This window comes from Thunnus thynnus, chromosome 15, assembly GCF_963924715.1.
Source record: "Thunnus thynnus chromosome 15, fThuThy2.1, whole genome shotgun sequence".
In the NCBI taxonomy this organism is placed as follows: domain Eukaryota; kingdom Metazoa; phylum Chordata; class Actinopteri; order Scombriformes; family Scombridae; genus Thunnus; species Thunnus thynnus.
Window position 1 is genome coordinate 20,837,909 of NC_089531.1, and position 25,932 is coordinate 20,863,840.

General features: G+C 40.3%; 2 protein-coding genes across 2 annotated transcripts; one reads left to right on the top strand and one right to left on the bottom strand.

The window, feature by feature from the left end:
- Positions 1–98: 98 nt before the first annotated feature.
- Positions 99–17,266, bottom strand: smap2 (small ArfGAP2). Its single transcript, XM_067611329.1, has 9 exons — positions 16,795–17,266; positions 5,775–5,908; positions 5,262–5,426; positions 5,104–5,163; positions 4,821–4,878; positions 4,324–4,481; positions 3,979–4,159; positions 3,391–3,836; positions 99–3,287 (listed from the first exon to the last, which is right to left on the bottom strand). Exons 1-9 carry the CDS (start codon positions 16,898–16,900, stop codon positions 3,162–3,164), a joined length of 1,434 nt encoding a protein of 477 aa, XP_067467430.1. The 5' UTR covers positions 16,901–17,266; the 3' UTR covers positions 99–3,161.
- A 652-nt stretch (positions 17,267–17,918) lies between these two features.
- On the top strand, positions 17,919–25,659 carry trappc3 (trafficking protein particle complex subunit 3). The gene is made up of 5 exons (XM_067611331.1): positions 17,919–18,098; positions 20,608–20,705; positions 21,965–22,064; positions 23,684–23,866; positions 24,043–25,659. Exons 1-5 carry the CDS (start codon positions 18,057–18,059, stop codon positions 24,160–24,162), a joined length of 543 nt encoding a protein of 180 aa, XP_067467432.1. The 5' UTR covers positions 17,919–18,056; the 3' UTR covers positions 24,163–25,659.
- The last annotated feature ends 273 nt before the right edge of the window (positions 25,660–25,932 follow it).

Consider the following 25,932-nt stretch of genomic DNA (forward strand, 5'->3'; position numbering starts at 1 on the left):
TGTAATGTTTTTTAGAGCTATTTTTGCTTTAAAAAGCTGCCCTCTGTGGTCAAAAACAAGTTGACACATGGTTATACATTTAAAATCAACACAAGGTATAGAATTTAATCAAAACCATATTTATTTTATATATTTTCACAGAGACAAATATCGTATGTTACATCCATATTCTCAAATTGAATTGACTAACGTGTACACATGAAATCAAAGGAGCAAAGCATATGAAAAATGCAGAACTAATGTAAAGTACGTGTTCAACCTTTGTTTAAGAAACATATTATACAGTGATATTCTGATAAAGAATAAAGTACACAATATCTTGATTGACAAGTACATAAAAAGATACATTCCTTTATTTGCTTTTATTTCACAGAAAATATACCAAACAAAAAAAGGAACCAATTACAAGCAACCTAAAGTTAAAGATAACCGCAAATGAAAAAGCTAAAGTGAAGCCTTCGTCACCCACACGGAGATGGATCTCCGCAGCTTTTCCAGAAACTTCTCATTGCTAAATGACAGATCTGCTGTTATAATGTAGGGACGACACATTCTCTTATGGTAATATTGCTCTTGGCAGGGAAGGTGACTTGCTTCTGTCCAGCTCTTACCTGAACTGCCACCGCATGAGCTAAATTTGAAAAGGAACATCAGGCAGGAATAGACAATGAGTTTCTGAATTGAGAAGGCTGTGCTGCTTGTTTATTGGCAGCAATTACCAGAAACCTTCTCTCATTATGCCAGTGTGTGTTCACTTATTTCTTTCTTAGCTGCACCACTTACATTTTTACCTACCCATATTCAAAGTGGCAACTTAACACCAAAGTGCTTCTTTGAAAAAAAAAAGAAGGAAAGACTGTGATTATTTACACTAATGGGTTCATGCATTTATAAGAATGAACATATTTAGAAACACTTCTAGATAAATCAGGACAGAGAGATGGCTTGTGTGGGCTTGTGTGGGAGACGTGTAGAAGGGTTAACTAAATATTCAGAGGTGACAGATTGTGGACATGCAATCACTTTTTGCTTCACAACGTGGTTTGGCCGAATTGTAAACGCCCCGGAATGACCTGTAAATGCATCACAGTTTGCTCCTAACTCAACGGTAAGACAGTTACTGTAAAACATAGATGTATTTAACAACTCGCCACAAACTTGTCGACCACAGAACATTCAAAAGACACACGTGTACATTGCTTGACAAGGGTGAAAAGATATCAAAAAACAAACAGACCTCAGGTGCGTATACTCAAAGCGAGTGTAGTACAATCGTGAGCACATTCAGGACACACATTCATCAAGATTTTTTGTTGTTACATGTCGGTCTTGGTCAGAGACGGATCGACACGTAGAGAGAAACATTCAGAGATACACATTCCAGAGACACATTCGGATATCTTAATAAACATACAGCACATACAATCAGAGCTAGATAAACATTCTCTTCATGCAATTCAGTGAAAGCATCTGAAACATGACTGATCAGTACCTTTAAGGTTTTGTTTTGTTTTTTTTTTTGTCTCTGTCACCACCTCTCTCTATATATTTCTCTCTTATTTACAGACATTCAACTTTATTTGAGGCCTCTATTGTACAAGGTAGATTCTTAGCTTGAGGTGTGTGAGCGTCAACTCAACATTTACGTGATGACGTTGCATGCAAGTGATTTCTTTTTAAGTGTCCCACCATTGCTGAAGTAATAGCACAGTGAATTGATTCGCTCAAACATTCATCCTGTGAGAGCAGGTATGACCAAACATACTGGTAAAGGTTTGAATTTTTTACTAATCACTAGTTAAGTGGCTATACAGAAGTAAAAAGCATATTGGAATATTGTACAACCATAATAAAGCTAGTGTTGATCTTTGGTCTCCAAAAATCCAATTTAGGACTTTTGACACTTAACATCTAGATTAGATATTGATTCTAAAAGAAGCCCTCGGTAAATCGAGCAGAAGACATCATAATTAAGGGCAGTTTAGGTAGGTTTCTGTACTGTAGCTGCTCTAACTTGCCTCTTACAGTGTGAATCTAGGAACTTATCAACACATAAAGGGATTTTTAAAAATTTAAGTAAGCATTTAGAAAGGGATATCTCAGTTTTATTGGATTTTACTAATTTTTCCTACATACAGAGATGCAGACAGATTCATTAATGTCTTTAACTCCTACATGTAGCTTGAAGGTGAGATGATTAGCGAGATTAGCCTAGCCTATTTTAGCTTGATTCCTGAATGTTTCTGTCAGACATATAGCAGCAGCTCCTATAAGTTGAGAAACATATTTTTAAAATGATACGTGAAAAAATATAGTTGCTCTTTTACAAATATAGTTGCAGCTAGCCCCATTTGTGACTCACAACTCTGTACATTACTCTGTGATTCGGTCATATAGCTTTCCCTACGCAAACATTTGGGGCGAAATTAAAAATGCTATTTTAAACTGTTAACCAGCAGCATTTTAACATTTTAATAATAACATTCAATACATTCAAAGTGCTGAGGTTACAAATGGGGCTTGGTTCCAGCTAATTGGGATGGTAATTTCGATTTCTTTAGCTTTACAACAAGGTTACTTCTTTTAGGGGAAATTCGTCTTGTTCTAATTAACATCAGCACTCAAGCAGATCGACCAATTGAGCTGAGCTAGGCTAACTTCAATACCTTCAAACTGCCTTCAAAAGACACCAAAAGACAGAAAATGCATCCATGTGTTTTCTGACTTTGATTAGTAAGTAAGAAAAAACAGTAAAACTCTCAAAAAACGAAACTATTTTTTGAAACAGTTAGTGAACACCCACATACAGCAGATGTGCGCGTGCACACACACTCACATAAAGGCTAGGTACAAAGAAAAATGTGTAGTCCTAACCAGTGGCCTCTGAACCCTGTTGTCTACGTCGTCATACGAAAATGTTCTGAAGGCAAGCATGGAAATCAGCAAAATATGGCCATGAATGAGACAGGAAGAGGAAGCATGGGTGAGGAGAGAGAAAGAGAGGTAGTAGTGGTTTCTCAAACCTTTTTCTTGTCTCCTCCTCCTCCTCCTCCCTTGCATTAGAAAACGTCTTATGGAGAGTCTAGTCCACAGATCCCTACAACTGGTCCCCCTCGGTTTTGTGGGTTACTGGCATTACGCCACTCTCAGGTTAGATTAGATCATTTCCAGACATGTGCTGTCATGTGCGCTGAGCCAGGAGTTGCTGACCCTCCCATCTGTTGACTGCTGTATCCCATCATGCCCTTGGTGTTGTAGAGATTCATGCCGGCCATGTGCTGAGTCACCTGAAGGGCCCAAAACATACACAATGCTTTATTATTAACAGCACTTTTACCATTTTTGCAAAATTGTCATAAAAAGAAAACTATGTGGGTAATATGCACACACCTGGGTAATATTCCACTGTAGCTGCTGGGCTTGATGTACTCCATACACCGGCTGCTGAGGTAACAAGGCCAAACCTCCAACCTGCTGATGTCCCATCATCCCGCTCTGCTGCTGCTGCTGCACCATCATCCCACCCTGCTGCTGTCCCATAATGCCGTTCTGTTGTGGCACCATCATTCCACTTTGCTGCTGTCCCATCATGCCTTGGGTCATGTAAGGTGGCGCCACAACACCGCTAGGCTGAGCCATGACACCCTGGGCACCCATTAAGCCATTCTGCTGTCCCATCATGCTGTTTTGTTGAACTCCAATCATGCCGCTCTGTTGCTGTCCCATCATGGCCATCTGTGATGTCATCATGGTGCCTCCCATGCCCCCTGCTTGGGCTAAGGAGTGGTATGAACCGTATGGGTGTGTTGGGTATCCCATTTGGTTCATGTACAACCCTGCTGACAACAATCACAGACACAAAGTAGTCATTTTGGCACATGGTAACCAATTAATGATGTTCATTCTCAACTCATCAACCTGAGGAGTCACAGAGATATGGAGAAAACAGCATCTGAGAGAAGAGTCTTCAGTTCTCACCGTGAGTGGCCATACTGCTGGCGTGCACTGAGGGGGTGGACCCGTACAGGGAGAGAATAGAGTCCTTGGACAGTTTCTTGACAGTGCCTTCCCCTGCTTTGGCCGCCGGATCCAGGAACAGACTGAGGTTTTCAGGCACCGAGGCAGTCACTCTGCTCTGAGGCAAGGAGCTGGAAACAGGCTGGAGAGGCAGGGCAGCACGGACAGAGAGGAACAGACAGAGATGGCAGGATGCAAGGTTGCCAAAGAGGGCAAATGAAAACAGATACAGAGGTAGATTAAAAAAACATAAGAGTTCTGTGGAGAGCAGACAGTGTGCAGATTGTGAAGTGTGTTATCTCATACTGTGGTTTTTGTGGAGGAAGCAGAAGAGGGGGCTGGCAGAGAGCTGAAGAGATCCAAGGCAGAGTGTGCCAGAGCTGGATTAGACACCGCTGGGCTCTTATTACTGTCTGGAACACATCCTCCACCATTAGACACTGCAGGACTTGGAGCAGGGACATCTAGTAGATGGAGGCAAGGTTGTGATTATTTTAAGCACAACTCATCCATTTATGTACCTGTTTCTTCAACATAAAGTCTTATCATACCTCAAATTCTAAAACTGATGTTTGGTGTGCCCCCAGACAAGCAATAAGACAACGTTCTACATCGAGTCAGTTGTTGAGAGTTTAGCAAGAATTGAGATCAACTGATATTAGAAGGATACAGGTTGAAAAGTTTTGCTTTCTGGCTGCTGTGAGTTTTGGGAAAGACACTAGATGTACTAGAAACAATCCATCATGCAGCAGTCTTAGCATTATAGACTATATGTGTGTGGTTGTGTGTGTGCCGTAGAATACCTAATCCAAGCAGGTCCGTAACAGACTGAGAATCTGTCTTCGGGCTGACGTCTTTTTTCTGTCATAACAAAAAAGTCGATACAATTAATGCCACACGTATGCCTTGACGAATCCAAAATCCTTTTCCTCCAGGCTCCCGCAGTGATGAAATTATAATCTTCCTACTCTAATAAGAAAAGGTTAAGTTACTCCAAAAACAATTTAAGGACAGGATGAGGTCAGTCCTTCTACATTAATGTCTTGATACAAGCAGTATGAACACGCTACAGTATGATGTACTTACCAGTTTCATTTTCTCAAACACAACTGGTTCCTTGGGTATGTTGTCACAGCTCTTTTCTTTCTACACAGAGAAAACAAATACTTATTCACTCTCTCTCCAAGTTATTTCTAGCCAATGCTGGGACTGAATCCTTTTTATCTGTTGTTCTGCATACTCACCCTCAGCATCTGGATGTCAATGACCTTATCCATGTACTTCTTCTTATCATACTTGTCCCTGATGAAGATCTCTGCTGACTGGTCTGTCTCAGGCCGTTGGAAGCACTCAGGTAGGAATGCTTCATAGAGACGTTTGGCCTTGGCATTTCCCATCTCCTGAACACACTGAGGACAAACCATTTTCACAGTGTTAGTCAGTTTAGTAGAGAAAAGATACAATATCCCAGGAAGTATTCCTGTTGTTTTGTCAGTAATACAAAATGAGGTGGAATCCTGATAATGATATGATAAAAAATACTCAATGGTTAATTAGGAGTTCCTTAAGGAAAAAGGCTGGGAACCACTGCTTTAAAGCATGTGTCATTATAGGATTGGGATTTGCTGGTGTGATGTTTGACAGTATATTATACATAAATCTAGTCATCTTATCATCTTATATTGTGTATATCACACATCAACACCAAGCCAAGGAAGCCCCTGTCCATATTGATGCTTGTGTCTGCAACCTCTGACCTGGACCTGCTCCTGTGTCCACTGGTCCAGGTTGACAGACTTGACCTTGGAGATGTGGACCCCAAGGTTACGATGAATACCAGCACATCGGATACAGATGAAGATGCCCAAATTCCAGGATGCCCATCTCGGACCTGACAGAACGGAGACAGAAGAAGGAGAGTTGTTGCAGTATTAAGGCCAATAAAATAACTGGGGTGATGAAACTAAAAACTAAGAGAGAAGACTGAGAGTGAATCTAAAGGTATAATAGAGAAGTGGAGTAAGTGGAAGAGAAGACTGTGTGATGAGACTGAAGAATGATGAGAAAAAGTCTGATTAATTTTAGTCCAATTATAGAGAGACAAGCCTGAGACCTCAATTATGAGTTTGAATTCAGCAGGGAACACATCTAATCCTGTGTAAGTCATGTGGTGTCCTGACACATAATAGGATCCAATAGGAGGGTTAGCCTATATAACTGAGACTGAGAGGAGAGAAGCGGAGTGGAGAGTCACTCTAACACACGCACTCAGAGCCTGGATACCTGCAGGGATGATTACTCATTTGGTCATGAGCCTGTGTGTGTGGGCGCATGGTTTTCTGCGTGGGCCATTTTGTCCATCTTATTGTCACATGTGTCTTAATGGATGTATTTGAGTGTCCCATGTTCACCCCCATGCTGAATAGGTTTAAGCTTGATATAGTGTGTATGCCTCTGTGTATCTTCCTTCTATCTGCAGAGCTATCATGATCCTTCCCTGAACAGGCAACTCTGGGAGAGGGGAAATAAAAACAACAGTCAGGCTATTTTTTCTGCTCAAATTATGCAACCGTCCTCTTCAGAGAATACAGTTAGCTTCAAAGAGAATACTGGTGCTTGGCGCCACTCTCTCCCTACATCCCTCTCTCCTCTTGCCCCTCCTCCTCCCCTCTTCCCTCTTCCCCCTCCCTCGCTCACTCCAGTTGGCTGAACCACTCTGCCTCTGTCTCCACCTCTCCACTCATCTCCATTATGAATCCTTGCTTGCAACCTTGTGAGAAGCTGTTGCACTGTGGCATTTACACCACTAGATGGAAGAGCAGCTTTCAATTTGAATTTCACATTGGACTTCTCCTGTAAGCCTAAGTCCCAGTGCAGTGTTTAAGAAAGGCCATTCTATGCAAATGAAAGAGGAAGTTGACTTTTCAGAAGAGAAAACATGCAAAACCTTCCTCTTTACCGCAGCTACGGAAACACTGCGTCTGGGTTCAGAGTCAAATAATAGCCCCTTGTCTTGGTTGCATCCTGAACTGAGCTAAAAGAAGCTGTTATTCTGTGTGCATCATTGGGAAGCAATCATAAGACTGGATCTGATGCTTCATGTGGGTCTGGATTGTACAGTTTTTAAATTGGGAAAGGCACAGGCACAGACTGAAGCAAAAATACAATCAACAGTACAGAGAGCAAACCAGAAAGCATAAACATAGGGTCACCAGACTGACAGTGTATGTCCATTATCCTGACCGTCTGGCTGCAGCATTAGCTGTCATGCTGGCTAATAATAGTAAATTACTCTGCAAAGCCTGCTTAACCACTGTAAACACTGGCACTGACACAGAGAAAGAAGGAGATTGTCAATTGTGTGGAACTCCCTGAACACAGGAATTAGTTTGTCCTCTTCATCCTTATTCTAATGCTCCCTCTGTGTTTTGGCCACCAATTCTTATCTCTTTCATTCACTACCACCGCCTTCCTCCTCTTCTCCCCTGTCCATCCATATCTCTCTCACACAGTTCTAATTCTCCCTTTCTATTACATTCTCCACCCTTACTTTCTGGGCTTTCGCCCAGTTGCAGCCACCGTTGTGTTCGTTTGCGTTTCCATTGTACTGATTTTCTCTCTCTTTTTAGTCATACTAGTGATAATCTGTATAAACAGATATCTGTATATGAATGCAGAATCTGTAGGCAAGGGACAAGATTTTGGGATTGAAAGTGTTCTGGCTTACATTAACGTTCTGGCGATTTCTACAGGAACATGCTTTGGTTGCATGCAGGTAAACAGTTTGTGTAGGGAGTGAAAGAGGCGGAATGCATTGGCCAAAATGTCGTCTGGACCTAAAATGCCTACAAAACGTATGATTGTTTGTTTGGTTTTAAACTGTTAACTGAGTGTAAACTGGCTACTTGTGAAACAATCCAGTCGTAGACATTGTCTCTCAACTCCAACTCCATTTATGCATCTCAAGTTGCCAATCAGACTCTAAACAATGACTGGCACGCAGAAGAGGAAGTCTTGGCTTGGATATCCGCTGGCTACACCGGAAGCCCTGAAAGATTGGCCATTGCCCCCACAGGCTAAATTGTCATCAGAAAATAGCCAATGGGTTCAGAGATTGTACCAGTGATGGCAATTTCGGTCTTGGTATGTCCACCACTTTGGTCCTGACTGAAATATCTCATCAATTATTTGTTGGATAGTCATGAAATTTGACAGACATTCATGGCTTCCAGAGGATGGGACCTTGCAACATTGGTGATCCTCTGACTTTTCGTCTAGAGTCACCAGCAGGACAAAGTTTTCACTTATCCAGTGAAATATCTCAACATCTACTTGATGGCCTCGACAGACATTCATGGTTATCAGAGGATGTATCCTACTGACTTTGGGGACCCCTGACTTTTACTTTAGCACCAGGTCTAATAGGTCTAATCTACTTGTAGCAGGGTATTTTGGATGTTTGGAGTCCTGATGCTCAAGTGTGTTAAGTAGCATGTCGACCAAGTGAGTCCAAGAGGAGAAAGGTGGACAGAGCGGAAGGTTAGCCCTGCCTGAGATGTTTTTACATGGTAGACATGTAAAGTGAATCACACCTGTGCACTGCACCACAGCAACCTCTTTGGTGGCAATCAATGCAGTGCTTGAAAAAAGTGCCTATATACAGTATGTTTGTCCAGAAACAAAGCACACCTCCAGGTACTTTGAACAGATATAGCAGGAAGAGAGTAGGAGGAATAGATGTCTAAAATGGGAATGAAAAATTGAACAAAACAATCTTTACAAATCAAATTCTCTGTATTACAGGGTTTGCAATGCAGTGTGCATTTCTACAGTGTTGAGTAAGCTTCCTCTTTACTTTTTTGTCATCATAGAACAAATACCAACACCTCTTATGAGGTATAATTAAATACTCCCAAGTTTAACTGATAAATCTGTCCTCAGTTTTTAGAGGGCAAACTACCCAAAAGCAGAGGGTTTGCATAGGCAATTGATGAATCATCCTGGCAAAAAAATGACTGTGGTTGTGGTTGTCAAACATGCAGCTTGAAGCACATCAGGGGAGGAGAAGGCAGAGCCAGGGCCAGAGCCAAATACAGAGACAAACAAGATGGGATTTTTATAGTCATCAAATGGTGGACTTTAGCTGTTTGATGTCCTGCTGGGATGTACAGGGGGTATGACGAGCAGGGAGCGCAAACACAGATCTATAATGAACCTCTCTGTCACTCACCTGCGCACACATATTCATTGTATTATAGCACTTGTGAGGACCTTTACTGACTACATTCGATCTCTTACTCCTTACCCTCAACATATCTATCTCATACACGTCTAATATATAGATAGATAGATAGATAGATAGATAGATAGATAGATAGATGGATCTGGGCAGTCATTGATTTCCATTAATTTTCATGTGGTATAGAATTCAATTAGGAGACTCGCAAAATATGTTGAGGTGAAACCCTCTGAGACAAATTTTATGTTATCATTGTGTAGTAAAACTGTTCATGTCATTTATGTGTTAATTGATTTGAAAAGTATGTACTACAATACCTCAATGTGAATGTTAAAAAAACTAATGTGCTGGATTAAACAATTCAAACAAGTTTCAAGAGCCTGCTAGTAGATTTTCATGGCATATTGAAATCAATGGCCGCCTGGAAGGTAACCTTATCACTTATCAAACTTTTGAGGATATTTGCTCATCCTAAATATGGAAATAGAGCATGATGCATTAACAAGCACAAACACAACAGCGTTGTCTTAGATGGTTGGATTTTTTCTACAGTAGTTTGTTATTTACAGTAGGATGTTTGTTAGACAGTAGTCTGGCCAGAGAAAGCGTGGCTTTAAAGGGATAGTTCGGATTTTTTGAAGTGGGGACCTATGAGGTAGTTATTCATAGTCAGTGTACTACCTGCAGTAGATTTGGGTCAGCACCCCCACCAGTTTGGAGAAGCAGGCAGGAGTACCGGCATGGAAGCTAAGCACTGTACTGCTATGGATAGGGCCAGCAGCAAAACGTATTTTAGCCACCTAAAAAAATCAATTGTATACCATATTTAGAATATTTTTGCCACTTTATCTTGCTGTCAGACAGCCCTTTACTTTGGCACTACATTTTCTCAACTGTAGAACTTCCATATTCCTATGCATGCCACACACTGTATTACCGCAGATCAGCTGTTTGGGTCAGAAAGTGCTACTGCGGCATAATACAGAAAATATAATGCCAAAGGAAAGGTCAGTCTGATGGCAAGGTAAAGCAAAAATATTGTAAATATAGCGAACACTTAAACTGATATTGCTTTTTTTTAGGTGGCTAAAATACATTTTGCTGCTGGCCCCGTCTACAGCAGTACATTGCTTAGCTTCCATGCTGGTTCTCCTGCCTGCTTCTCCAAACTGGAGGGGTGTCGATCCTCATCTACTGCAGGTAGTACACTGACTATGGATAACTACCTCATACAACCCCACTTCAAAAAATCCAAACTATCCCTTAAAAGATGCTGCCTGGAAAAAGTGAACAAGTGAACAAGGTTTTTCGTGTTTTTGGAGCCAATCGTATTGCTTTGAGTTGCTTCGAGTTGCTATGACTATTCATTCTCTTTGTGGTTTGAAGGTCTGGGAAAATTAGCTATTCAGACACTTCCAACAACTCAACTCAGTGTGGTACGTCACACTTATACCAACAGAGCCCCTGAGTATCTCAAAGACTTCCTTCATAGGGTTGGGGAACATCATGCCCATGAGACTTGTGCTTGCAGAGGTTCAACCCCGACATGGGTACCTCTGTGGTGCCAGCATATAGATATGAGTTACTTTTCTGTATTAAAAAAATAAAACATTTTAGAGAGGTGAAATTCTGGTTTATGGAAAACTTGTCAGTGTAAACAGTGTAACTTGATAGTTAGTTATATATATATATATATATATATATATATATATATATATATATATATATATATATATGTTTGACTTGGAGTGACTGTATTGGTAATGATATAGGTAATTGTGTTGGTTTGTTTGACAGTATGATGTCCCCTTGCAATCTGTACTCCCGCATCTTTGCTATATTAACATCAGAAACACTTTGGAAATAAGTCTTGGATTTAATTGTGCCATCCTCTCCCTTCCCAGGGGTGCTTTTTCTCATACACACCTGTGGTGACACACAAATACATTTGCACATGTCACACAAATACATTTATTCATGCACACACGTGCACGAAAGGGGGCATATGGCTCATTAGCCTATATCCCACAAGGATAAACGGTGCTCTCTGCATGCACCCAGTTAATCCCACAGAGCCTCAGTCATCATTGGATCCTATGCCCTCCTACACCACCACACAAACACACACTCACATATGCACACACTCGTCCTCCACTTCCATTACCCAGCCCCTCAGCACCTAAACCCATCCAGAAACCCCGGAGCCACCAAGTGACCCAGTCCCAGTCTAAGCTAAGCAGATGGACCCCAATAGATAATTTACTAATACACCCCCACCATCTGTGTCACAATGTGAGGAGCACGACTATGATCCTGCAGGTGAGTCATTGAGGTTGAATGGGTTATACATCAAAGGATGAGTAAGACACTCACAATCACTGTAAGCTTCAAAATCTGGTTCTTGTCAAATTTGCTTTTATGCTTCATTTGATCCTATTACTGTTGTTATTGTTGTACCTTCTGCAGTTATTATAGTATTATTTATGTAATGCTGGAATTGTGTGTTTGCATGGCTGTTAGAGCACATTGTAATCTGTAAACGAGTGCAATACAAATCTTTTATTATAACGATTATTCACTGCAATCCATAAACAAGAGAGATAAGAAAAACAAGAAAAACACGACCATTTTTCACTTGAAAGCTACTGTTGGTGTAATATATAACACAACACTTGCTGAAATAACCGCAAACTTTGTGAAAGCGAGTTGTTTTGACTCAATGGTCATTTTTGAGAATGTGCTGTCGCAATTTATTGCAAGCTGTTTCTGGTATTTTGTCAACTTCCTGTACAATGGTGAGGCAATTTCCGTGTAACTTTGGCATAACAGATAATCCAAGCCTTGGCAAACTATTAAAATGTCTTGTGTGTTTGACATTATCATATTTTTTGTGTGTTTTTCTATTACCCATAGTTCTACAATGTTGGATTACCAACCAGGGTAGACTGCCTGCGGGCCCCAGACTGTCCCCCAAAAACCCAGGGTTTATAGTAACTTGATTAATTCTAACTTTGTTTGGGAATATGGGCACCAATGACATGATACAGGCCTTAAGAGGTTCAGGCATTGGTCTACAGAGGTACCATATATCAAAATGTATTTTTAAGACAGTATTTCAGCTGATACTCTACTTGCATGTTGCAAACACTGAACAGAGAGTTAGAGGAACAAGGGTTTTAACCGGGTCCAGAAGCTTACTTTTGCCCAGGGAATTAATACGGCCATGGCAGCTCATTAGAGAAGCATATAAACTTAAATACGCAGTAAACATTACTATTGTGCCACCCTCTCCTTGGCACTGTGTGATTCTGGACACAAACATCCAATCACCTCCTTGTTTCAATGAAAATCCCTGCTGGCTTCTGATTGGATAAGATTAAGGAGTGTTAAGGGAGGGGGGGTGCTGGGTGGTGATGGTGGTGATGGTGGTGGTGGTGGTAAAGGGATAAGGCATGACATCGCCAGGTGATATCTCCATGGCAACCTGGGCCTGGTGTGTACGTAAACACAAGTACAATAGAGACAATAAAGGAGGTAGGCTTTTATGCAAGCGCAAACACACACACACACACACATACACAAACACACACACACACACACATATGCAAACACACAGCCCCTTGAGACTGAAGCTAGAGGTAGAAGTGTTGACTACATTATGCACCTGTCTCAGCCTCCCTCAGTCATCCCTTCATTATTTCCTGTTATTAAGGATGTACAGTAGAAGTGTCACATTGTGAGGAAGTGATGAAAAAACAAACATATATATAATACGTCATGTGGTACAGAGGAAAAGAGACAAAGAGAAAGACAGGAAGTTGGGTCAAAAAGCAGAGATATTGTTAGATTGCTGTGATATCTGTACAGTAAACGCTGATATGGATTGCCTGATAGCTCTGTTTGTGTGTTTCCATATGTTTTCACGTGCTGTTGTGAGCACACTCTTAGCCACATACATCTAGCCACTTCCTCTTCAATCACCCAGAGGGAGGGAGGTGATAAATGCACAGTGATCTATGTCAAAGCAAACAAGATTACATCAAACTGCCATATGGCCAAAAGCCTGATTTGAGAGAAGGGAAAGGGAGGGAACGGATGTGTTTGAGGAGTGCACGTGTGTATGTGTGCACGTGTGTGGTTTAGTGTGTATGCTTGTTATCCAATGCACAGAAGAGTAACACTTACAGATTCAAGATAAATGTGCTACTCAGGAAGGAGGTAAAATGCCTTTCTAAGCATCAACTGAGATTACAGTATAGTGACAGTCTGTTCAGTAGCACAGTTACATGAAAAAAGGTGGGAAATCAGACTGATGTGTCACCTCTCCATCAGTATATTACAGCATGTAGTTAAATAATAAATGCAGAACATCCTTTTCCACATATTTAACAGAAAAAAGCTTACAATTATAGTAATAAACTAAATAATTTTAAAGCAGGTTCAGCATCCTTAACATATGTGTGTATGTGTGTGTGTGTGTGTGTGTGTGTGTGTGTGTGTGTGTGTGTGTGTGTGTGGTTGCTATTTTCTCCCCTAACTCCTAATCTCATCTGTAGTCTAATGAGACCAGTTTGTTGCACAGTCAAGTCACGCCAATCCAAAAAGCAATGCAAAGGCATGCTGGATGATTGCTTGTGTTTGAGTGTGTGAGAAAGAGAAAAGAGACAGGTTAGTGAGATGTGAGATATCAAAGAGAGCTTGTTCTTAACAAAAATCTGACTTGAATTATTTCAATGCCCTTTCACTTTCTGCATGTCACTGACTTGGACCAGAAAATGCCAAAATCGTGTCTTAATATTTATTTTCTTTGCGTTTGTTGACTGCAGTTTAATAGTCATGCCTTCAGATAAGCTGCAAGAGCCTGATCACACAGTGCTTTTTGAAATTAACTTCTGAACAGTCACAAGTGCCAGAAGAGTCTTTTTATATCTTATTAAAAGACCATCCAAAGGCCGTGGACTGCAACAAAACCTTGTATTGTAAAACGAAGCATTCAGGGTGTTCTGGTGTCTCCAGCACGAATCCAACCAGGATGTTGTCATCATATGTCATTTCCCTCTTCCTCTATCTTTCTCCTTATCTCTCTGATCACTCTCTACTGTGAACTGTCAAATTTATGCAAAATAATAGGTGGTTTCTGTCCAATACGTGCATATACAGTATGTGTTTAAGACAAGATTTCATGTAACTTCATATCACTTCTAATAGGGAGGTTTTGTGTTTAAACAGGAAAATTAAGCAGGGAACACACAAGACCTCAGGTGCAGATAACGTATGTTTGCATTGAACTGTCACATTATTTAAACTAAGCTTGACATTCATTTTTGGCTCACTAGACATTGTGGCAAATGGATTTCAGATTTTTCATGAGCTAAAACTTAACTTTTTTTGGTGAAATCAATTTAAGACCAAGGTATTCTTTGAGTTTGTATCAGTTATGTTACACAAGGATGCCTGTCCAAAGGCAAATAATGCGCTCTCCATCTGTATTGACAATTGTTTTCTTTTTCACCAACCACCTGACCTGTGCACTGTCTCTTATTAAATATTTGTGATGCTAGCATCAGCACCCAAGATCCCCCTTTGGCAGGTAAATACAGACAAAAGAGATACAGAAATGCAGCACCAGATTTATAAAAGAACAGACACAAGACCTGGATCGTGACGGCCTTCATCCAAATTGAATTTAAAGCATAGACTGAGCGGTAGCATTGAGACTAAGGTCACTTACTGGAGGTAAGAAAAAAAACCTGTCTGCTGTCTACCTATCTGAGTGTAATCCTGTGCACACGTGTTTGTACCACACATTAGAAATGTTTGACACACTCTGCTACATGAATCCAGTGAAAAGCTAACATAGCTTATTGATTTCAACGTTTTCAATACTCAATATCTTTTCACTGTGTCTGTCTATCCAGCAGCAAACTGAAATATGAACCTGAACGCAGCGTCTACCACAGAATACGCTGCACTTCCTGTTAAAAATGGAAAGCTGCTTACTCATTCATAAAGTTTTCATAAGGAATCCTAAGGGCGTCCCCCTGCATGACAGCCTGCAGTGATTTGCATGCAGGGCCTTCACTCCCACTTGAGAACGTACGACTGAGGTGGGAGCGGTGCCCGTCATGTGGAAGTGGAAACTGAGGGAGATGCAGCTGCGCCGTTGAATCATTTCTCGGACGACATTATGGCGTCACGAGGCCAATCTCATCACTCTCGACACCAGTAGTGCCATTCAATTACATCAGCATGAAATCTAGCATAGGACACTGGAAAGCTGCCCTCTCCTTGGATGCACTATTAAAGATACTGGCATCAAATGGGCTGATACATAAACAAGATAATGTTTAAAATACATCTGTTGCTACTAAAATCACACATAACCTGCAAGAAAGCAAATGATTTTGTAGGAAGAAACATATGACAAGTCTCTGATGAAGACAATTACTGTCAGTAGAGACTGTGACTTGTTGAGTGACTCCTGAGATTTGTCTCCAGGGATTCAAAACTGCTTGTCAAGTGTTTATCTGTGTGCAGACCTGTTGTATAAATGCACACACACATATTTATATAAATTTGTTTTTAGCATTTAGCCTTCAATATTGTCACCCTCCCACTCGAATCATTCTTGGTCTATTTGTGAGCAAAACAGCAGTGTTTACCCACCAGTATGGCAAAACTGGTTCAGCAAATAGCTGATGACATAATTCAAGGCCTCTTGTCAAGGCTACAAACAGACTGAGGGGTCACTTCTCATGGACACACATATTTATCTAGTTCTAGATAAAAAAGATATCAGATTTATAACAGATTTTAGGGATAGGGGTTGCTGAAGGATAATATACGAACATCCCAAGATATTTTAAAAAAAACCCATGAAGGACAGTACAGAATGATGTCACAACAGCCTCAATTAGTCTCAACTCAATCAATCTTAAACTACCACTCATTACTGGACACCGTAGACTTGCAGTAGCTCCCTTTAAGACCATTACAATGTGATAATATTGTAGTGGCTTGTTGTTAAGAATTAAGCTGCCCTGTGTCACCTTCTGCACTGCAGGAACAGTCTGTTCAGGGTGACTCAAAGTCAGAACAGGTGTCTCAATGTCTGATGTGGTTTCCAAACTAGTGTTCAGGAAGCCTTAGGAGGTCTTGCAGTGTCCTAGGAGTTGCATTAACTGTCACTATTAATTACATTCACTAATTTTATCCTGAAACATGGTTGTTCAATTACCATTTCTACATACATATAGATAAAAGCCTTAAACACTTGTGGCCCTAGCTCCCTTGGATAACCTCTTACTTGTTGGAACTTGGCATGATGTAGCTGCATGCCATGCTCCAGCCTTGTGAGGATGTGGCCCCCGTGTCTTGCACCATAGTACAACGTAATTGGTCGAGGGATGATGAATGCAACGCCGCATTTTCTATCGTAGTAAACGAAAGAGAGGGAGAGAGAGAGAGGGTCGACTCATGCGCTGACCATTGGGAGGCTGTGCTCCATCAACAGACACCGACACAGGACAATCACCTACCTTTCGATTCGCAGTCAGCGCAGAATTTATTCTCCTCCAGCGCTAATAAAGAGTTGAGGACAGTCTGGTATCTGTCAACGTCTTTCACAGATTTGCCCGTCATCATCGCACTTGTTCACCTCCTCCACAGCCCCTTACAGTCCGTGCCGGCTATTGTCAAAAAGCCTCTTTATTTGACAAAAAAAATGAAAGCGTTGTGTGCAGACACGATGCGCTCCGTCCCTCTCTTCTTCCTCCTCCTCGTTGTACAGCGAGCCGAGTTTGTTTCACCGCGATGGGATGATTGTCTCTCAACCAACCAGCATGCGGGATGTGCCAATAACCTAATCAAGACGTAACGTGTAGGGAAAACATGTGATACTAGGATTGGATCTGAGATGAAATATCGACTTTAAAGCGCATCTGTAACCTATCTCTGAGTCCTCTCCTGCTCTCAGACTGTCCCCCCCGTCTCTCTCTCTCTCTCTCTCTCTCTCTCTCTCTCTCTCTATCTGTCTCTCTCTCTCTCATACACACGCACGCACACACACACACACACACACACACACACACACACACACACACACACACACACACTTCAAACAGTGATGTTAAAAAACACTGATGCCAAAATATGATTAGTCACCACAGAAATATATATATATCTTAAAAAGTCTGTATTTTCCTGTTTTATATAGACATGTCAGCCCAGTTGGGCTTCTTTTACTGTCAATATATTAGCTATACTGCCATCCTGTGGTCAATCAGAGGAAGTTACTTCCCTGTGGCGATGTGTTCCCCTCCAGTACACAAGACGGAGATAAACGGGAGGAAACAGCCGAGAGGAGGCTTTTTTGTTCGCTGGTTGGTTAGACAGCTGACTGAAAACGTGCATCAAACTAGCGGAGATTCACCAGCGCATCAGCGGAAATGAGACAATATTGCCTTCAAAATAAAGTGCATGTTGTGTTTCTCCTCGTTTAAAAAGGGAAATCTCTACGATTGTGACAAAACAATAATTAGTTTTGGTATACTGATTTCCCCCCTAAATACGTTGTTTTATCTCATCATTGTGTTTTGTAAAATTCATGAAATTTTCCGCAATATTTTTTTTAAATTTTGATGTTAGACAGGAAGTGTTCTTTTTTAATCTTACTAGTTTGACAGTGGCGGAAGTGAGCGACTAAACTGGCGATTAGGGGAATAACTGCTGAGCCAGAATCAAATAAATAAAGGATTAATATCGAGTCACCACCTTGTGTAAGCCCGTCACACTGTCCACAATGTCCAGGCAATCCAACCGAACAACAGACAGCAAGAAGATGGTAGGCGACTCCCGCAGGATTAACATCAATCAAACCGAGCTAGCCAAATGCTAACTGTAGCCAAACAGCAAGGGCTAACTGGATAATGTTACCTCGGCTAGTGTAGTTCCCTGTCAGTCAAGTAGTTCAACTTGGTTGACAGGTGTGGGAAAATATATACAAAGCTTTTGAACCAGTTTAAATCATTAATTGTTGAACATTAGCAGTTTTGACAATAACTGTAGCGTTAGCTCGCTGTAGCAACCAAACCAGCTTTGCTAAATGACAGTATAACACTAGTTTTTAGCTGCCCTTTGCATTATAGATTCTGATAGTTAATATTATATTAAATATTAATTATATTCACACATATAAAACACACAACACGCGAGTGTAACAGTGTAATTCAAATGCATTCATATCTGGTCAAATGGAAATAACACGACGGGTACATTGTATGTGAAAATTTCTTAACAATTTCAGCACAGTTTACTGAGAAAATTTACTAAAAAGCGATTTTAATGATCTACGATATAGCAGGGTTCATAATAAGGTTCAGCACTGAGAAGGCATTACAATATTACAACTGCTATGAAGACACAGGCTCATGGTCAGAATACTAAATGTAATTCTGAACTATAAGGTTAATTATAAATATACATTCAAGATTTAAGATGTTTATTGTCACACCGGTTATACAAATGCAATGGTGTGAAATACTTTGGCTAGGAGGCTCCATTACGGTAGAAACAGTAAATAAAAATACATATAAAATATAATAACAAAATACAAAAGCAACGTGTGTGTGTATAAAGAAGAATACAAAACTACTTAATCTACCTAGCTTAAACCTGCAGTGTGGAATTTTTATCTCCCCCCTCTGGCAGTGAAAGCAACTACACAAACACTGTGTTTACCACATATGCATCGCCCCCATCTCCAACCCCCTTGGAGTGCTTCAGCTTCTGCAGCCAAGCCCCCAGGAAGTGCATCAGGCTTTTGAAGCAAATTTTACATAGTGGCCAAACTTTGGAATTACAACTTCCGGGTTCGTCACATAGAATTTTTCGGCCCAGAAAGCATTTTTCCCAAACACAATCATGGGAAAAGGGGTGTCTGTAAAAGGGTGGATACATTTTTTTGAGCGTCACAACCCCCACGAAGTGACTTGTTTCACTATCAGAAATTGATCCATTCGGTCCGATAACATTTGGAAAGTCTAGAAGAACTGCACCATTGAATTATTTTATCGCCATTGAAGTTAGCGGAGGGCTAAACCTGAAGTTAGCCAGAACGGCCAGCAGACGTCTCTAGTGAGCATGCTCTATGAGCCCCACGATCAAGAAGTGTGAGCAACATCCGGGTCATTTATTTACAGCAGGAAGTGGCTGTTTTGGCTTCATGCACCACTGAGCAACTTTCATAGGAATGAACGGGGCTCTGCCTTCGATGCTGTAACCGTTTGTCTTTAAACATCCGTGGCTGTAGCCTGCTCCATCGCTACTCTTGTTTTCTTCAGCTCTGGCAAACCAATCATTGCTGGTTGACGGAAAACACATCACTACTGTTGTGCCAGCATGGGGATGTCGCCACAGACACCAGATTTAAAAACCCTGGTATACTGCAAAATACAGAGAGATTTATCTGGTGATGATAGACTTACAGCATTGTGTGAACTTGTTTGGCAAGGGCTTGAATGTAACAGACGTTCATTTATATTATATTAGTTATTACCACACTCCAGCTTTAACTAAGCACTAAAAAACCTATAACTAAACCTAGAAGCACCTAAATATTTACTAGTGCGGAGCTCCCGGCATGTCGCCTTTCCTCCCATGGTGCCATATATAAAGTTTTTTATTGTTCTGCATATACTTAATAGTTAGTAGTTACATTAATTATCAAAACCCTAATTACTAAGAATACATTTCAGCACCAGGAGCTGTCCACAGCATGATATATAAAAGAGCCTGGTGCAGAATGTGACACAGTATAGTATGTTTGCATATTATTGTCCAAATTGAAGGAACTGATTATTAGATGACAAGCTTAGGTATCCAGTGGGCCTTATGCTACACCGCAGGGTGTTCAGAAACGTCTGACTGCCAGCAGCAGGCAAGTGGCTACACTAGATTAAACAGGGTGGACTTTGCAATTATAGTAACTGTTGTCACTAATGATGTGTTTATTACAATCTTTGCTCATTATTGGCATACCCTTGAGGATGGCTTAGTGTTTTGTAATGAAGAAGAAATGAAATATATTGTTCTTTTTCTACCTGCCTTGATCATTGTGTTCTCACAAAAACTTGTTATCCTTCTGTCATTTCACTATAAATGTAGTTAAGTAACAAAAGATAAAGGATGAAGCCTTCTTTTTATTATACTAATTTCATTTTCATCACCATATAGGCCTAGTAGTTTGCCACCCTCACTAACCAGCATTTTTGTTGCCATTCTTCCAGGGTCATTCGTTTAAATTTGATTGTCAGGAATGATGTGAAACAATTCTGTTGTTTTCTCTCCCACAGAACTCTGAGCTGTTCACGCTGACTTATGGAGCTCTGGTCACCCAGCTTTGCAAAGATTATGAGAATGACGAGGAAGTCAATAAACAATTGGACAAGATGTGAGTACCCCCGTCAATGTTCATTTGTTATATTCACACCCAACTGTAGTTAAAAACTGTGTGAAAATACTGAAGAGACTGAGCAAATGTGTTCAAAGTAGCTAGTGTGACATTAACAAATGGGAATTTACAACATCGCTACATTAGTATTACATCCGTAAGTAAATTTATTTAAATCACTGTTTATGAACACAAAATGTTACTTCATTATCACAGACTTTACATTGTTTTTTAATGTCACAGTTTCCTTTATTTATCATAAAATATACAGTCAAGGTTCATTCATTTTTAATTGGAAACATTGTCATTTCCAAAAAAGAATAGTTTCTTGTAAACCCGGCCATAGGCTCTCATTGTACATTAGTTTTTATCTGTTACAAGATGCAGTTCTCTGTGCAATGTGAAGTATATGAACTGTACATTCTGTTCATAAATGCACATATTGAGTCTTTGGTTATGGACTACATAACCAGCATATTAGAGTTCATCCACTTGTTTAACCGAGGAATAAGAGCTAATTCTCCTGGCCTTTCAGATTTCTCCCTTGAACTCACACACCCTCACACTATACAGACACATTCTTCTTCCCTCTATTCATATTTCTCCTAAGGACAACTTGGAGCAGAGAGATGACATAATCAGCTTTTATTTCTCATACTTCTTTGTCCGAGGTTCCCCTCTGCTCTTGTAATTCTTTAGAACTCATGGGGCCTTTGAAGAAGGGAAAACTGATGTGTGTGTTTTTATTAGAGAAAAAAACATTCTGTAAGACCACTCCCTCAAAATAAGCCTGGGAAAAAAAGATTGGTTTATAACTCAAATATTCAAAATATCCTGTCATACTGACAGGACTTTGGACTGGATGTACTTTGCTTTTCTGGTTGTGCGGCAACGACAAAGCTCTCTCCAAGCGAAGTCATGCTGTCAGATGAGGCTTATCTTACCTGGCCTTAGAAGGCAGTGAGTCTGCGTTGCCCACTCTGCCAGTTGCCAGCCAGCTGGACAGAGACAGACCATGTTAGGATTGGGATGCATCAGTTGGCTTCAGACTCCGTAGTCAGGATAATTTAACATGACCTTGTAATCAGAATTATCGTCATTTGCCAAGTTTATGAACCAAGAATGTCTTGGAGCATTTGTAACTGTCTTCTATCTCTTTACGGTGTGCTGCAGTTTATCATTTTTTCCTCTGTACTTTTCCACTACTATGAAGAAAGAGAATGACATTATATCTCTGTTATTTTCTCTCTCTTTCTTAGGGGTTATAACATCGGAGTGCGTTTGATCGAGGACTTTCTGGCACGCTCCAGCATCGGCAGGTGTCAGGATTTCCGAGAAACAGCCGATGTCATTGCTAAGGTAATTGGATGGTTCCAGGCCAATCAGAGCGTGACCATGGACTTCTCCCAAGATGGAGGGAGGGAGAAGGAGGGAGACAAACTATAGAGTGACTGAAACATCTCAATATATGATAAGAGAAAGAAGAGAATAATTGAGGAAAAGGAAGGGAAAACATATGATTGTGACATGAGTAGACTAAATTTTAAAGTCCCAGAAAGCAGCACTAAACTTTAGGCCTTGCTACACATTAATAAAACATTAAAATGTAGCTGGCTGGTAGACTTGTAACACTTCCATGTCTTGTTTCACAAAAGTCTTTCTTTACAACTAAAAGACAGACGGACGCAGGCAAACAATGAAGGGCTGTTGCTCTCAGACTGTGTGTTCAGCACTCCAGCTGTTTTCAAGGTGTTGCTAGGGGATTCATTCCACAGATGTGACCCCACACTAGCTCAGGGAACTGGCTCTTCGTCATGAAGAGAGGGGTCATGTCTGTAAATTAAGGTATGGCCGTTTGGAAGGAGCGGTGATATCCTGTTTTTAGGATATCATGTGACTTCTAACTAAACCCTGAAATAATCTCAGTCATTCCTCAGTTAAATATGTTTTGAGGAAGTCTGTTGTGTGTTCAAAAACAGATATTCTACAATTATACATGATGAATAGTTTCACTGGAAGGTGAGACTTAAGCTGTGGTGCTGTTAACTACAGAAAGACTTGTTATTGTGAGTTTTAAGGCTGGACTCCAGTCACATTCATACACATTACACATAAAAGCAAGAATCTGCCCTGTGCTGCTTCATATTTTCATCGGTTGGATCGGTGCAACTGTAATTTTGCTTGCTCGATTGAAATCTGATTATTGCGTGAGTGTGCGGTCACTCCTGTGACACATCACAGGGACAAAGCGTGGCGGGAGAACAGGAGAAGCAGACAGCAGTTAGCAGAAAGCAGGTTTGTGCAAATACTAATGTAAAGTATGCCAGTAATACAACATATTCCTGCAGCTGCTTCACAAATAATAGATTTGATTGTGGCTTTTACTGTGAAGCAGCTGCAGGAAGTGTTGAGTGATAGTCACTGGGTTGGTATTACAGTATTACATAAGTCAGCCAGTTTGGCAAAAATCTGCAGGCTCAGGGGATGTTGGAGAGAATCTCAAGTAAGAAAAATGTTGAAAATTTGGCCAGAGCTGCCTGTTCCCCCTGTGTCTCCTGAGCCCAAGATAACACTGGACTTTTTATGGGTGCAACTACATTTGTGTTGGATCTCTACTGATTAGTAACAGAGGAACAGGGTAGGGCTTGAACAAACAATTACTTTACTTTTACCATTAATCTTTTAGTCTGTAAAATGTCAGAAAATTGTGAAAATCACGTTTTCCTCACAACTGAGAAGCTTGAACTTGGGAATGTTTGACATTTTTACTTGAATTGATTAAAAGAATAGTTGCTTGTTTGTTTATTATTAACGGATCATTTAAGCTCACCAATCTAACATTTATTTTGCATATATTAGAGAGATGGTGCGTTTCAGCCAAATTAATGTGTAATGAAACATCAGTTCTCTCTCTCTCGAGAAATCCCTGCTCAGTTTTCTCTTCTATCCACTCCTCGCTGTGTTGTGGTGGCTGGTAGGTTGCGTTTAAGATGTACCTGGGAGTCACCCCCAGTGTGACCAACTGGAGCCCAGCGGGAGATGAATTCTCCCTCATCCTAGAGAACAACCCGCTGGTTGACTTTGTGGAGCTGCCCGATAACCACAGCACACTGATCTACTCCAACCTGCTGTGTGGGGTCCTCAGAGGAGCCCTGGAGATGGTAAGGTCAAGGCACCAAGTGTGCAGTTTAAATGTATATGAGGACACTTTCACACACATCCATTTTAAGGTTTAAAGTTAAGATTTCTTGTGCAAATTTGTGATAGTATACAACAATTTCATCAAGAGAAAAGCCGCTGGAGCATGGAAATGTAACTGATTATGACCTGGATTTAGGTCCAGATGGCGGTGGATGTGAGATTTGTCCAAGACACTCTGAGAGGGGACAACGTGACAGAAATCCGCATGAAGTTCATCAAGAGGATTGAAGAAAACCTCCCAGCAGGAGATGAGTGATGGAAACTCTTTCATCAACTTCTTTGTCTCATTTCAGGAGGATTAAGTTATGCACGGAAACACTTCACACACAGACTGAAAGGATGAAGGAACTGAACTCAAAACATCAGTTGTGTTACATCTCAATAGCTCAACATGTATTTCCTTTCCTTGCAACTTTATATGTTGTCTGAGAGTGTTGATCACTCACTCAAGAGTCATGGCTGAAATTGCAACACCTCCTCGATTCCTAGTATCTCCATCTTCTGTTATCTTTTCTATCTGTGTTCTGAGGAGTGAATGTCAGGAATTAGAAGAGACCATTGAGATTCACCCAGGTATAAAGGAACACTGTACGCTATTGAAGCACAACACCGTAACATGGCCCTGCTACCTTGAATAATTTGTGGATTATAAAAAATTGTCAGCACTGATCTGTGGTCCAGTTTAAGGGAAAGGCTCTTTATTTTTAATTTTATACTTATTTCCTGGAGGTGTTCTGTGTAGTTTGACAGTATTTAATGGTAATTTGTTAGGACATTTTACGGGAAGGGTGGTGCAGTTTAGTACAAATTACAAAAAAGACAGGAAAAAAGTTTTAATTTGGTTTAGTTGGTAAGTGTCCACTCATTATATTTGAGTTGTTGATTTGCAAAAATAAAAAAACCCACATATCAACATATTGGAGTGTTTCTTAAAAACTCTATAATGAATGCATTTCCCAAATTACCCAAACTACTTACTTTCAAAGAAATGTCTTCAGTATGAACAGTTACACAGCAGCTACTACTTAAAAATGTAGGAAAGTCAATAAAATAAAGTGTTGCTGAAATTGTTGATTTACACTTGATTTCTTTTTTTTTTTAAATAAAGAACCTATTATGCTTAAATGTTGTTTGACAAAACTACACACTGAAAAGTATTTTCTGCTGTATAAGAATTGTAAAGAACTTAATTTATCAAGGATTTTTGCAAATTAACTACATATGAACCCAAATGTGGTACATATTAGCTAAAGCAACTTGACTTTTTTTTCACTTTTTTCTTATAAGTTGCACCAAATTGCATCAAAATGTTCTGCAAACTGTGCTTTACCCTTACATACCTGCAAATTACACAGAAAATTATCCAGGAAATTAGTATAAAATTGAAGGACCTTTAAAATAAAGTGCCAACAAAGTTCTCATAGATCTGTATTGAATAACAACAGTCACTGTGGAGGGGAGATATTATCCTGTATCTGTCACCCACCCACATGGAAAGTCACCGTTTTTCTTCAATTCATATTAAAGTTTGTCTTGTATCTTATCTCTAAATTATGCGTTTTCATTTTGCCATGATTAACCGTTGGATCTAGGATGGAGTACCTAACTGTACATCAGAATGTTTTTATGTTTGTTTTTGTTATTTTGTTTTTTTTCCCTCTTTTTTTAAAAATGAAATCACATTCTATATTGCTGCCAATTGTCTGGCATGTTAAATTAATGAAGATGTCAAATAAATGTGACATGTTTCATACAGTGGTTTTATCATGTGTTTGTGAGAGTGTAGAGATGTGACACTTCAAAACATACCTGTGGGTGTACCTGAAACTGTTTTAACTAGTCACACACACATACAAATACACACTGTGTCCTATGTACCACCTTGTCAATTCTGCCTCAGTGTACTGTGAGAGTGTTATTCCTTTGGAGTACGGCAACCTCTGCAAAGGCAAACAATAACAGACCTAATGCCCCTCTTATGTTTGTTCAGGTTACATGGAAATAATCTGTGTGTGTGTGTGTGTGT

Bases quoted from the DNA above. Each gene is read 5' to 3' on its own strand.
- trappc3 (XM_067611331.1), top strand. From the start codon at position 18,057: ATGTCCAGGCAATCCAACCGAACAACAGACAGCAAGAAGATG. The intron at 22,065-23,683 runs GTAATTGGATGG...GGTGGCTGGTAG, and splicing joins CAGCCGATGTCATTGCTAAG to GTTGCGTTTAAGATGTACCT. The intron at 23,867-24,042 runs GTAAGGTCAAGG...ACCTGGATTTAG, and splicing joins TCAGAGGAGCCCTGGAGATG to GTCCAGATGGCGGTGGATGT.
- smap2 (XM_067611329.1), bottom strand. From the start codon at position 16,900: ATGATGACGGGCAAATCTGTGAAAGACGTTGACAGATACCAGACTGTC. The intron at 4,879-5,103 runs GTAAGTACATCA...TTGTTATGACAG, and splicing joins TGTTTGAGAAAATGAAACTG to AAAAAAGACGTCAGCCCGAA. The intron at 4,160-4,323 runs GTATGAGATAAC...CTGCCTCTCCAG, and splicing joins CTTCCTCCACAAAAACCACA to CCTGTTTCCAGCTCCTTGCC.